The sequence below is a fragment of the Vanessa tameamea genome, chromosome 20, assembly GCF_037043105.1.
Source record: "Vanessa tameamea isolate UH-Manoa-2023 chromosome 20, ilVanTame1 primary haplotype, whole genome shotgun sequence".
Taxonomy (NCBI): Eukaryota; Metazoa; Arthropoda; class Insecta; order Lepidoptera; family Nymphalidae; genus Vanessa; species Vanessa tameamea.
Window position 1 is genome coordinate 6,109,347 of NC_087328.1, and position 15,273 is coordinate 6,124,619.

At 30.3% G+C, this 15,273-nt stretch overlaps 1 protein-coding gene across 6 annotated transcripts in view; it reads left to right on the plus strand.

Moving 5' to 3' along the window:
• Positions 1-15,273, plus strand: part of LOC113401570 (microtubule-associated protein Jupiter) — a 107,581-nt gene that overhangs the window by 54,078 nt on the left and 38,230 nt on the right. For 2 of the 6 annotated variants that reach the window (XM_064217993.1, XM_026641540.2), the window contains exon 1: positions 773-982. The exons of the other annotated variants lie outside the window; for them this stretch is intronic. In XM_064217993.1, coding sequence (XP_064074063.1) covers positions 921-982 — 62 coding nt within the window. In that variant the 5' untranslated portion in view covers positions 773-920. Of the gene's footprint in view, positions 1-772; positions 983-15,273 lie in introns of those variants that run through there. 6 annotated transcript variants of the gene reach the window in all.

Genomic DNA, 15,273 nt, shown 5'->3' on the forward strand with positions numbered 1-15,273 from the left:
ATTAGAAGATACCTCGCATTAATCAATGTCCGCGGACGCACGACTCAAACACCGTATCGGATTTCAGTGGTCGTTCATTAAACAGTAGCCAATTATATGCTTCGAGTGGATTAGCATGCGTGATTACTTAAGTTGGCGATAAGGCATGAAAGTAAATATACATTATATTATACCAGTTATATTTATACATTATATATATTTATATGCAAATGTATAAGTTTAGCTTCGAATGATATCTGTGTGAAAGATTTTGAAAGTTCGCTTGATTTGGGGGTTTAACGCCTAGAAAGGTAATGAAATATTATGGCTTCGAAGTGATTGACAAGACGTTTAAAACTTGTGCTTAATACTTAATTAAATGATCAACGTTATATATTATTTATTTGTACTCTTTAAAATATATATAAATCATTTGGAAATATAACGAAATAACTGAGATTTAAGATGAAATCTTAAAAAGTAAACGTAAACTAGTAATTAGTGTTTTAAGAATAAATAGACCTAAAGAGTAACGTAGCATTACATAAACATAAAAAAATATTTTCTGTTGACTTACAGCTACATCAATTGGTTCACTTTCTGTCATCGGATATTTACTGTACTCAAACCCGTATCCCTATCTGTTGACATAAGTCATCTATTCCGCACAGATGTCAAACAGGAAAGGCCAGGTGCTGGTTAGCTAGAATAAATAAAAGAAAAAAAGCATAACAAGAGGTGCGGAAGCGCATGCGCGGTTCACTTTTCACGCGCGGGCGGAGGGTGGCAGCATCGACTTAAGCAAGGGTACTGACGGCGCGCGCTCAGTCAGCTGACGTTCGTCGACTCGTTCGTACGTACATAAATCTCTGCCGGATTCGCGCAGTGACCGCACTTGTGTTAAAATCGTGGTTAATTTAAAAAAAAAAGCCTTATTCACAATGGCCACATACGCCCAGTTCAAGCACGTCGAGCTCTACAAGATTGGTCATGGAAAGAATAGGTAAGTGTGGTCGATTTTCAGATGCGCGGATGCTGTAAATTTTCAGCAAAAGGGGAGGGACATCTCTTTGTGGATGGGGTTGTACGGCTTACGAATGTTATTACTGGCTGTTTCATAAATTTATGTTTTATTAATTTTTCGGTATCGTTGGTTCTTATACGAAAATGATGACTAAAAAAACAATTCAACTACAATTTCTATTTGTTATATTACTTAACTTCTTAAATTTTATACTTTTAATGTTAAAATTATAATTTATTTTATGAAACAAATACCTTTTGTCGATGGTATATTTTCTTGCTGTAAAGTATATTGAACTCTAGGTCATTGTTATGCGGAGGTCACGCTTCGTTGTTCATATCGCGATTTCAGTTTCAGACGAAGAAATTATAAAGCGCTTAAGATTTAATATATAATTATTATTCGTGTGTTAAATCGTGATAAATAGTTTTAGTTCTTTAGGTACAAGATTGAAATATTTGAAATGTATTTTATGCAAATAAAAAATTCTAGCCAATTAGATTTTATCAAATATTTTAGGGATATTTTTATTTTAATTTTAAAACAACGTGCGCTTTTCTAAATGAATGAATGAATATTTGGAAACTTCTGCTACTGGAGAGAAGTAGAATAGTTCCTTTGCGTTTTACATTATGTGATATACTTATATAAAAGTATAAACTGCGTTGCAAAGTCATAAAATTTATATTTAAGCGTTACTACATTTATTAAAGTATAAAGAGATGAAATTTGTGCATGCGGATTGGTAATGATGAGTAAAAAGCAACACTCATATGACATTTTGAAAATAGCGAAGCTAGCGGTTCTACGAAATTTTAATAGGGCGTCGTAAGTGCGGTGATACTTGCTGTTTTATAAAGGACAGAAGTATAGAAAGTATAAAGTATCTGTTTTAATATTTTTTTAACAATTAGTAGGTCTCGTCTATCATTCTATTATGTCCAAATTTTAAACGTTATCGAACCAATATCCGAATTATTTTTCTACGTTAAAGAAAGTGATTTATAACATTTAATATATTTCTCTCGAAACGTTCTTTTGGTTTATTGTGGCTTAATAATATTAATAAATTTATTGTTATATATATACTAGTCAAAGGGGGAATGATAAAGGTGTTACAGATAAACAACGATTGATACAAAATTGAACAAACATTATTTTATTCGAAATGAATACTAAAATATGGCTTGAGTACCAAATAGTAAATACCCATATCAGTATTCATAGAATGAATACATTTTACAACTATTTCTCTTATTATAACTTTATATTAAAAGCGATCTAATGTTGTCTATGTTGCGATAAATATATTACTCTACATCGTAAATATCTGTGTCGTCTATGTAGACACGTTCCACATTGGCAAAAGCCGCATATCTGAAGCGGCACTAGAGTCGCGTGCCAGCGAGGCACATTAGCATATCCATAGGAAGTGACGTGATTACTTGGGGCGAGCAGACAGACGCATAACCTCCCTTAACTTTGGATTTACGAAATTATTACAACGCTTACAGCAAATGGCAGATCAAAAATCCTTATATTTTTTCATTTAATAGCAATTGTTATCTATTCTAGCGTAAACAAAATGCATACTTCCATACTAATATTATAAATGCGAAAGGAACTCTGTCTGTCTCGCTTTCACGCCAAAACTACTGGACCGATTTAAATGAAATTTGGTACACATATAGGCTAGAGCCTGAGAAAGGACATAGGCTACTTTTTATTTGGAAAAAAGTGTTGTAAAGGGTTGAAAAGGGGGATGAAAGGTTGTAAGTTGTAGAAAGTATTGTAATTTTTAGAACTAGAAGCATAAAACTTATATTTTAGGCTGTACACTTATAAACTAACATATCATGACACCCACTAAGGAGCGAATTTCGGAAATTCTACCCCTAAAAGGGTGAAATAGGGGTTGAACGTTTGTTATGAAGTCCGCAATTTTTTACGTTAGAAACATGACACTATTTTTGGGATATTGATTAAAAATTAGTTGATTCGCATTTAAGCGTTTCTGGATATTCTACCCTAAGGGTTGAAATACACACCAATGTGGCATACAAAGAGGTTTTATATTAACGTTATATAAGAAGTTAATTTGTAAATATATTCATATTCTACGCGAGCAAAGCCGCGGGTAACAGCTAGTAGTGTATATGTTGACTTTGCTATTTATCATATTAAAAAGTTCTGTGATTTATACAATAATAAAATGATGATTTATAAAAAACTACTGACTAGTAGGAAAGCCTTTCTTGAAAAACCGTTAGTGTTTTTGTTGTAAACCTTTTTAACAAGTAATTTTTTTTTTCTAATAAGCAATTTATATTCGATTGAACCGAGATGGCCCGGTGGTTAGAACTCGTTTATCTTACCGATGATTGCGGGTTCAAATCCAGGCACCACTGAATTTTCATGTACTTAATTTGTGTTTATAATTCATCTCGTGCTCGGCGGTGAAGGAAAACATCGTGAGGAAACCTCTATGTGTCCAATTTCAACGAAATTCTGCCACATGTGTATCCACCAACCCGCACTGTAGCAGCATGGTGGAATATGCGCCAAACCTTCTCAAAGGGAGAGGTGGCCTTAGCCCAACATATTTTTCGTTTTGACTAAAAAAGTGTCCTTGGTTGGAAAGATATATGGCTCAGTAAAATGGTCGGTGCTTAATAGAAACAACTAGGTCATTTATAAAGACGATTGGAAAAGCAGATAAGTTAATATATTAGGCTATGAAAATCTAAGGTCTCACGCTAAGGACGATTGAACAGCCGGGCAATTCTAGACTCCACAATTCATAGTGGTATTTTTATATTTTTTTAAATTAATTATGTATTTATCAAGTATCTATACAAAACTTGGATAAGGAATATTTTATAAAGTAAGAGTCTATAATTATCTCAGTGCAGGTTACTTTAGATTTAGGTACTTAGGTTTCATCTGCTCTTGTCCAGTACTTACAAGTATAACCTTATGTTTGTAATGTCAGTTGGAAGATATACACTTGCAAAATTCGTCCGAGATATAAATATTTAATTAAGACCTTTTCTCTCGCATATCATGACATAGGTTAGAAACAAAAAAGAAAAGATTTTTGCAATTAAATCAGTTTAAGAAAGTAGAAAATTATAATCATCTGCGTTTGCTATTATTTTAAAGTAACGAGAACGCTACGGACTCATAAATTCGCTTCTGCGTTAATCGTCACGTATAAAAAGTTATTTATATCACCACGTCAGAGAACAGCTTGGAAACTCGTGTTTTCTCATACTAAATTGCCACATTCTAGGAACAAAATAACGATCCCATTTTCTGTCGAAAATGCCATAAAAAAGCCCTAAACCATGAAGCTAGAAGACAGTGTAAATTACGGAGTAATTCATGGTGACGGTCTTACAATGTTGATCCGGGTTATGGTAGTCGGATGGTGACGTTTAATTTTATGTGTCGCTGCCATTAAATATAGATGTCAATCTTTATCGATACTTATTATAATACCAGAGTCTAACAGCCGATTTCCGAGTAAATTGCCTATAAATATATGCAAGACGTAGTAATCGGTAGTTATTCTAATGATGTCTTTTAACGGCTATGATCGGAATCCTTTTAAGATATCTGGCTGTGCGTCAGTGTATCGCTAAGTACTGCGATTTGATAGGTTTATTAGGAGATTAAATTGTGCGTGTGTCTTATGTATTCACTGTAGTTGCTAAATTGCTTGTATATATGTGATATTATTAAATATCTTGATTTATTATTTGGCATTGAACGTATCTAGTGTTGAAATAAAGAATGTTTCAACTCTCTAGTGCTGTCACGTAAAATAGTTAAGAGGAGTTAATTTAAGAGTGTCGCTAAATGTTTTAAATGGTCAACAACTTTCACATAATGTTGCTTTTAAACGTAAACATTTCCGATTTATGTTTAAAGTGGTACCACGACGATTATTAGCATTACGTAAACACTTCAGCGTGCATTCTTGAGTGTTTGTACATCTACAGGTTAGTTTGGGCCGTACAAACATGTATTTAAAAAAAATGTTCCGAAGTTAGGGTATTTTATTTTTTATTAAGTATTTGTCTGTTTTTCGCCATGACATGGATGGAATATTCAGGAAGAGGAAACTGCGGATATTGGTAGAGGAAAGGAAGGGAAAAAGCCTTGCACTGTTTACAAATTAATGGGAAACGGTTAAGCGAATGAAAAATAATTTGGTTACTAATGTGTATATACATTATATAGCAACATCGTTTTCGTTTTTATTTAATCACAAATAATTAAAAACAAAACAAGTTCGAGAGGAAGCAATTAGTTTAACACAAAACCTTACTTGCGTGTGCTTATGTGATCACACTATATAAAAGCTATATCGACGCACACGCACGTTTTTGTAGAAACTTACACCGCTAATGGAATTACGACATAGTGATAGAACAAAAACTCGGTAAAATGCGCCATTGCTATGAAGCGTTAGTCGACGTTTGGAAAAAACGCAGCATCATGTAAATATTTTAATTAAAAATATTTTTTCTTACTATTTTGAAATATGTATAAACGTAGCCTTGTTACATTTATATTAAATGTATCATTACGTTACTAATCTTACGTGACCTTTTTTTCTATTGACGTAAAACATGAGCTTATTATAATTCACCCTAAATCACAAGGCCAATGGTCGCGTGCCATTTCGAAACAAATACCTATAGGATGATTTCATGCCGCAGTACAGAGTTTCATGACAGTTCGCAGTGATTACGAATATATGCAAAGCTACATGTAACTCACACGATTATATATTATACTGGTTACCTACCTTGTTTTATTTCGTTGAAGCATAATAACAATGTTCTATACAATTCCTTATAACTAAAAAGAAACAAGAGTGTATTCGATATTTAAATTTAATAAAATTATATATGAATATACAATGCAATAATTAATTTATATACGTATATTGTATAGTGTGATAAACATTGTGTATTTATTTTTATATTTCAAATGAAAAGTTTAAAACTAGATACATGCGTATTGTTTTCGTTTGTTTGAGTATTCTAAGAAAAGAAAAAAACTTTCTAACTACCATATGAAACATTGAGATAACTGTTTTTACAATTTTATAGTAAATTCTGTTTGCCAATTTATACTCGTTAAGTTTAACGACCTTTTGTTTGTTCACTGCTACCATTGTTTTTTATCTCTCTTTCATCTAATTCTAAGATTTTTTTAATATAATAAACTAATTAAATATAATTATTTAACAGAAAAAAACGACTTTTTGATACCTTTTTGCAAATTTAAATTGCAAAAGTCAAGTGCAGTGCAGTTGGGCTTAACTTTTAATGATCGTGTTCTGTGGTGATTTTCGAACCTTTAGTTTCTATCATCTAAGCATATGCAATATGCATTTGAACGAAATCTCAACTATAAATTTGTAAACGAATTATTTCTGTATTATCATCTTGAAATAACTTAAACAGGTATTTACATTTAATAATATTATAAAACGGCTTTAACGTTGTCATGAATAAGTTCCCACGGCAATGTCTAATAGGTTCTTTCATTGCATCAATCACATAAAAGTAATTTGTACAAAGGGCCCTTAATGTTCGTGTCTTTTATTTCTCATAAAAACTAAACTGTTAATGCATTAGTCAACAGGCAAATTAGTTACGGTGTCATCTCAGTGTTATTATAGTAATTGTTTAAAGCATTTTGTTTTGTAAAAATCTGTTTATTTGATGTTTTACTGGACTTTAATTTTTTCAATGAATATTTAGGAAATGAAGGGTTTCAGAAGTTTATTATAAGATAAAATTTAATTGAAAGCTATTAAATACATTATTATTATACTGTTAATAACGTTAACGTTTTATCAGGCACTAAAGACTAAAATCGCTCTGTGGTTGCTTGTAAAATTTTATTGATGTCTGATAGCAATCCTTTCTATAGTACAAGTTTTAATAATTTTCATCGATTAATGACTTGCAACATATTCGTAGAAGTTCTAGGTATTTATATAATTTATAAAGATCAGTTATTTCTGTTTAATATATTATAAAAAATTAATACGAAACAGATAATGGATTTATAAAAACTTCATTATTATTTGGATGCTTTTGAATAAACAAAAATTGTAAGTCTAATCGAGGCAGCGAAAAGGTGATTTGATCGTGTTGACAGGCAGAGCGCATCGGGATCCGTTATATCTACGCGGGAGTTAGTTATCTGTGCGCGAAGTTTTTATCTGTTCATTTTGTTTTTATCTGTGTGATTATCGCGCGCCGTTAGAATGCACGCGCCGAGCTGCAACTGAAATAAAACTCTTGTTAGATCGTTTAATTGTTTTTGTAATTGTATAAAATAAGTAGGTATATGCTTTGGAACAGCGTGATGGAATTGGCTCCAAGCCTTCTCCTCAAAGGGAGGGTTATCCCAATAGTGGTACATTTACGGGAAGTTACTTTAAAAAAAATACTAAGTAGCAAATTTAATAATTCAGTAATAGCCCCGCTGTGATCTGTTCGTAACTTAGTTTTGATATGAAAAACCAATAAATTCATTCTTGTGGTAATAATCTATCTAAAAAAAATTACATATGGTTTTATCAATGTTGAGTTATATTAAAATTAAATTCTTCCTATACAGTGATAAAAAATATGTTATTTATTTAACTTTTTTAAATTCAAATATTGTGTCTCTTTTTTACATATTACCCGTATTTAACTTTAAATAATAAGTTGTCTTTGATGTTCTAACTATGGATAGAGTTGTTATGTTAATTTGTTTATTTATACAAGAAGAGTTGCTTCTTGTATAAATAAACAAATTAACATTTAAATGCACTTCGTTTTAGTTTCTTTAATATTCATGAAACTTAAGGGTATCGTTTACAAATTAAGTTATTACTTTTTTTTAAATAAAAAATAAAAATGTAAGTAAAACGCATTTTTTTAAATGTGCATAATTCATTTATATTATATTTACAGTGATGAACTTATTTACCTTTCAAATTTTCTTATTTGGACAGGTTAATAACCGTTGTATTTATAGACAAAAGGGACGAAGCATTTTAAATCGTATAATTTATACCTTTTACTTTTCCGATGTGTTTATACTGTTCTTAAAGTGAGGTATTTTTAAAAATAATGTAAAGTATGATTGTAGTTATTTAATTTAGAGGTTATGCATTTCTCGTTATGATTACTATTCATAGCATGAAACTTTTGATATAAGTGGAGTGCAGATATAATATTACTTAAAAAAACACACACACACAAGCGATCCCCCCGATTTTTACGGTTGCAGTATATTTATAAACAAAATAATATGACAAAAGTATATTTTATACCAGAGATTTTTTTAGAATTGGATCATTATCCGCAGACATAATATTAAAGTATAAAGTTATTAAAAGTGTGTTCCTATGGGATTTATGACAAGTACAGTTTTAGATGTGATAATTAGAATATTAGTTTAAGATCAATAGAAGAATACATTGATATAAAGTATAAGGCATTATAATATATTCTAAAGTAATTTTCAACTTATTAAGACGCGATGATCGCTCTTTCTAGAGTGTGTGTATTATTTATTACAAACTCGTTTATCGGGCAGGTGCTAATTGAAGTTCTCACAGTACTCGTTTATGCGAAACGTTCATAAACAGATATAATCGTAACGATTTGTTTGAAGTTCTCTTATATATCAAGTTTTATATGTATGTATTCAAAAAATGTGTTTCTTTTAACTACATGACTAATGATTTGACTATAAAATTAAAACAGTGGCTTAACCGGTGTAAATGGAAATATTAATACAATGCTTATTTAAAGGAAATATGTATCAATATTTTTCCTAAAAAGTTTGAAATTATTTACGAAATCAGCGAAAGTGCTCGTGAGCGAATAAATAGGAACTAACGGACCGTATTCGTGACCGACGCGTGCGCGTGCTACGTCTAAATTTACAGGTGCGCGCGCGCACGAAAAGTACGATCCGTCGAGAGATAACCGACTTTATTACCGCGCTGAGTTATGGCGACCCACCGTCAGTTCTAGCGATGCAATACTCTAGTTGATGAGTTTCAGATAACAGAATGCATGCCAGACTGAAATTGGATGGTACTAATGTAGATTATGAAATTCGTAATGCATACATCATTGTGGAGAAAAACTTTAATTAATTTAAATTATATATTTAGGCTATTATTTAGATTGATTTTTGTACAACTAGTACGACCTTATACTGAATGTTTAATTTGAAGAATGTACGCAAAAAACATATTTATTATTTTTCATGTGACATATTATATAATATTTAAAGTCATACAGTTTATAGTATCTACAAATTAATTAGATAATATTATAAAGTTGACGCTCATTTAATTTAGTAACAAAAAAGTATAGTAATTATGTTTTTATATTTCATTTGATATAAAAGGTCAGGTCAAAGTAATTATTTAGTCAAATGAGTCACCATTCCGTGTTAGGAAGCGACAAAGATTCATTTGTTTTAGTTGTCGTGTTGTATCCTAATTGTTGAACCAAAGCTTGATACTATATCCTCATACAATTACACGTCACCGTGTACAAAAGTGAAATAATCTAAAAGATGTCATTATTTTTTATCTGTCGTAATGCGGTGTGAAATTAACACCATTTCTATCTTCTGTGAGATGAAATTATCGTATCTAGTTTTTATGTTCATGTTGCAAATGATAAATGAACTATCCCTATTATATGTAAATGTTAAGATTTTCTTTGTTGGTGCGTATATCTTACACACACATATATACGTTAAATCCAATATAATTTACGATAGGTAAACTTTTTGCCCTGATTTGAATTATTTCTGAGTAATGCAGATTTTGAAACTAGATCCATTAATTTTTAAAACAAATATTCTCGTATATTATATATAAGTATCTCTGAAGGCTGTTTTAGAGTTATTTTGTATTCAATCCAAGATAGTTAAACGCTCACTCGATTTGTTAAAAACTTCAAAACCTTAAAATTTTATAATGCATTTCCTATAAATTATTTATTACAAAAACTGCCGTGACGAAAAGTGGCGTGACCAATCAGATTTTATTACGTAGTGTCGAATAATTTCTTTAGAATAGTTTCGTAATTGTTGCAGCCTATATCGAGTCCGATGATTATTGCTGGTCTCAAAAAAGTTTATTTTTAAATTGTATAATTGTGACCAGCTGTTGTTGCCTAACTTCCTTTGTCGATGAATATTTTTTGTTCTTTCTATTTTATTGCTTCCAAGTACTTATAGTTTTAATAATTGCTAAATATGTTACGTCATACATGTATATATTTGGCTTATCGGACCCCACCAGTAATAAAATTAATATATAACCATAGGTAGGTAATCATGCGCTTGCTATGATATTTTCTCTTACAGATTTTATTAAGATTCCGTTATGCACATAGTCATTCTGTTTTCTTTGCAAATGTTTGTACAGTCTGTGAAAATAATAATTATATTATGATAGCGTTCGTTTATTGACTGATTATTCGTTTATATTTGAAGCCTTTGGAAATTTTGACAAATATAGAAGAGTCGCTTCTCTAATAATATTTTTGATTGTATTGACTTAAAATGACATAATTTTTTTATTTGAATTTTTATTTTTTTATTTAAACAATGGCAGCCACGACTTTTAAAGTGCTTTATAAATTAGTAGGAGAAATAGTGTCAATGATCTTAATCAAAATGCGAGCCATCTTATATTTAGGGCCTCGTTTATTAAAATGTATTCTTAATGGTTCCTATTATTTATTCATCCATTAATCTAATCCTCGCTGTTCAGATATCCTTAGAGTAAGAGGTGTAACATACCATTCGTGTATAAATATGTATATTAAAATAACAGTTATCATTGCAATGCACTACTTTCTGAGATTTCTAAACGCGTGTCGGTTGGAATTGTATTTTTTTTTTTATGAAAACGTATGCGCTACACCGGCGTAGGCGCATGATAACTTTAGAAATGTGCGTATGCGCATTTATAATGAGGTGTCAGTTATATGAAAACGAGTTAAAAAATATTTTATACAAAGTTGTCCCGTGTTTTTTTTTTATATGTCAATCAACCAGCTAACTAACTTATGTTTATCTTGTTAGTTTTCTTTTTTTTAACTCAATTAGCAGCTTACATATCATATTAAATCGATTTGATCTCTTTAGAAACTCAAATTGATATATGTAATATGTCTCACTCTAGCGTAAATATTAAAACGTAATAGATCATGGGATTAAGATACTGATACTGCGATATCTAAGATGGTAAGGCAGTACGTAGTATCTCCACTACTAAAACTAATATGCAAAGCTGTACAAACAAATCAGTTCCAAGCTCGTACGTCGAGACCGTATTAATAGGCATTGATTATGATAGGTGTTGTTCAATTATTGTATGTCCGTGTCATATTACTATGCCATCAGAATACGAGAGTGTGGGAATAGTGAGTGGGTCTACGCAAATACTTGTGCACTTTAATATCGGCGCTGCACTTTTGATTAGTTTTTATTAAGAATAACAGCTGTGATCGGAATCTGTCAGTCTCACCGATTCATAAAACATACCCCATTAAAATATTTAGTGAATTTGTTTGTTTCGCATGTATTAAAATTACCATGCGTTCCGCTGTCCAAAGCCTATTCGGAAGATTTATTTAAATTTATTTCTAAATATTTTATCGTTAAACAAAAGTGTCTTACATAATTTACATCAAACATGCAAACTGTTCTTTATAACTATGCTATCTTGATTGCTGTTCATAAAGACAATAGTTTTCACTGTAATGTTAAATTTAAACTTTCGATTGCAAATAACAGTATTTAAAAGTAAGAGGGTGGTCGTAGATAGTAATTTCGAGGCAGAATTATTTATATAAGTGGCGTTGTAATGGATTCATTTCTGCCTTGTCATTGATTGTCAATTGAGATGTAGATTTTTGATTTCACTTTCTCGGAGAGCGGTTCCGTGAAACGGACATAAAAAAAATATTGAAACTTTTGAATTGTTTTTTATTTTTTTTAGTTTAGCAATGGTGATAAATAAAAAGTATACACATACCTATATATTTTAATGCAAATGTCATTAATCCGTATGTATGTATCCGAAAAAGATTGACACACAGGTGATAGTAATAGTTATTAAACGTCAAAATTCTGCGATAGTATGTCAGTATTGTAATATCAAAGTTATGCTAATGTTGGTAATACTTAAGGCAGGTTTATTGACCGTAATTCAGCGATTAAATGAAGATGATTCGAGACGGGTTATAAGATGCAATTGAATGCGATTTCCGTTTGACGGGTGCTATTACATTAGTAGGTACGTTGCCCGGGAGTCAGGACTGTTGGAATCTAATTTCTCTCGGCTTGTGATTGTCGTTATAATAAAATTACTTGGTTAGTTATTTTATAATGTTTATATAAAAACTTCTTTTTTTTTACTTCATTTGAGTATTTTTTAGAAGTATTTAGTTTATTTTAAAATATCTATTGGAATTTAAGAAGTTTTTAATAATGTAAAGATTCTAGATGCTTAACATCCAATAGAAGCATCACGACGAAGAGACACATTGATGTCATCATCAGTAGACAGCCCGGGGTATGTCTTTATAGATTAGGTACAACTTGGGAGTCACATTTTTTTAAATGATTTTTGAAACGTTAACGTAAAATTACATTCTGGTAAAAGGTAATTGCGTCATTTGCAATTTCGTTGTTTAATCTAATGTCTATTAATTATAATTAATTTGGATTGAATACAAACAATACGCCATTTTTGCGTACCCCACGTTGTTTTCCATGAAAATTGGCACGTGGCATTTCTATTCAATTCATAAATTTCATTGTTTTACCAAAAATCTCATAACTTTAATACCGTAGGTGTATTGTTATACACGCACATGGCGTTAGGCGCGACCATTGCTAACAATACCGCATTATGTACGATATGCATGAGTGGTTGATTTTTGTTAATTTTATAGCGGCATTTTCATTGTTTTAATAACTTTTAAATTGTAATTGACGTTATAAAGGTTTTAACGCAACATAAGACATGTACTCGGTGGTCGTTTAAAGTTAAGTTTCTATTAATGATGTAAATATTTCGAGAGGCTAAGATAGTTGACAGTTATTGTATTAGGTAACCGTTTTTATTATATTTAATTTTATTGTTATATGTTTAATATTTCTAGTTTTGTTTTTTATATTGCACATAGCACATCACTATTGTAATCTGTTTAAAGAGTTACTTAAATAAGCACGCATAATGCAGTCGCTAGTTGCATTAAACACACTATGGTTTTTCTTGGGGCTTGAGAAAGTTATTTGTGTTTCTGTTGAATAATAATAAGCTATTATTTGAATATTTCATACATATTTTTAGTAGTGATTATCATTATTTTTAATAGTAAAGCACGTACCAAATGTTTTATCACTGAATTTTAATCACTGATCCGATGAGTCATGTTTTACTGCTGATGCTAATTTTGTATTTTTTTATTGATAATGAAACACTTTCTTTTAATGTCATTTTTAAAATATCGTAAATGGTTTTTTTTACAAATAATATGAGTATTGTTAGTTTATTCATATTTTTGAAATGGAAGAAATCATAATCACCGTCAAATAAACGTTTATGACGTGGAAAGTATTATGCGCCTTCTGTAATAACTAAAGAAAGCTGCAATACAAATAATTATGACTACAAGGGGTTTTATCAATTAATGCTATTTATTAATTGATAAAACCACTTGTAGTTATATAAAAAAATGCGGAAATTGTAATAATTTAAAAAGATATTTATATTCGGTTGATTTAATTTGAAATGAGAACAAAAAATATTCTATTATAATTATATAAATTGTGTAAAAAAGAGAATGGACGAATACGATATGGTCTGTGGCGCATGGACCACGGTTTCGTTAGCTCAGCCAAGACGTCAAACAATGCTAGATCCATATCTGGCGGAAGAGGGTTATTACCTTAGCAAATATCGACCATCAATGTATCGTTCGAATATAACATTAAATCAAAGAACATGCCTTTTCCGGTTATTGTTCATATCAATGTGTTGGAACCTCATTGTCTTATTCGTAAATTCAAACTCACGTAATGACAATTGCCTCATTGTAATAATACATAATCAATAATAATATTTAAATAAGCAGAAAAATAAATAATTAACTTTTAAATTTCGAATGGTTTTTTTTATAAAACTTTCTGGTCTTACAAAGATAAAAATGATAGCAATGATATCTTTCGTCGTGATTCTAGTAATTATAATAAGTCTCTTAAGTTCTAAAAACTATAATACATTTAATAATACATTACTTACATTAATTGATTCTTGTTATCAGAAACATTGTGTTACTGATCGTCAATCTTACTTATTGTTCCCCTTGAATTAATTATTAATGACGTTAAATTTATCTTATAAAATACTAAACACAAATTTTCTCGACTTAACGAGGACATGTTTATGCGATACTTTGTATTATCTGCTGGTGTAGTGTTGCACTCGCAATTATTATTTATATAAAACCGGTAGCTGGTGAGAAGAACAATTATTGTTATTAATACTTTATAGGTAAATAAATTTTATGAAACATAAAAGTACTGTAGCGGGTATATATTTATTGAATAGATTTTATTAGCTATAAATATGAATAACTTGTGCATGTATCTAATTTCTCTTTCAATAAATGTTTTGTTTATTTTACACAATTAATTTAATAATCTTATTTTTTTCAGGTAAGCTAATTTCTTAATACGGATTGAATAATGTTGGCGTATAAAGTGAGTTAAAAATGTATTTTTTTTAATGATCTAGTTATATTGATGTCAAATTCGTACTGAAGTCAATAAAATATAACTTCCATAGACATAAATTACTTTTTTCATAGTATCCTTATATCGAGATGTAGATAGGAGAAGATTCATAGATACATCTATAAATAAATAAGCTTGTCTAGCGGAGGATATCGCCGTTGTTGTTGCAGACGGTAATGAAAATTAATAGCTACAGCGCCATCTGTTGCCATAAGCTTAACTTGTCAGTTATTAATAAATATTTCTTGACACATGAACACTAACTTGTTAATCGTTTACGAATAAATTAATAATATGAAAACTTCGATAACTCAAGTTTTTTATTATTAATTATGTACTTAAATAAATTTTAATATGCATATTTTGTCAGATGACCGTTCGATTATAATTATACAATATAACAGATGAAA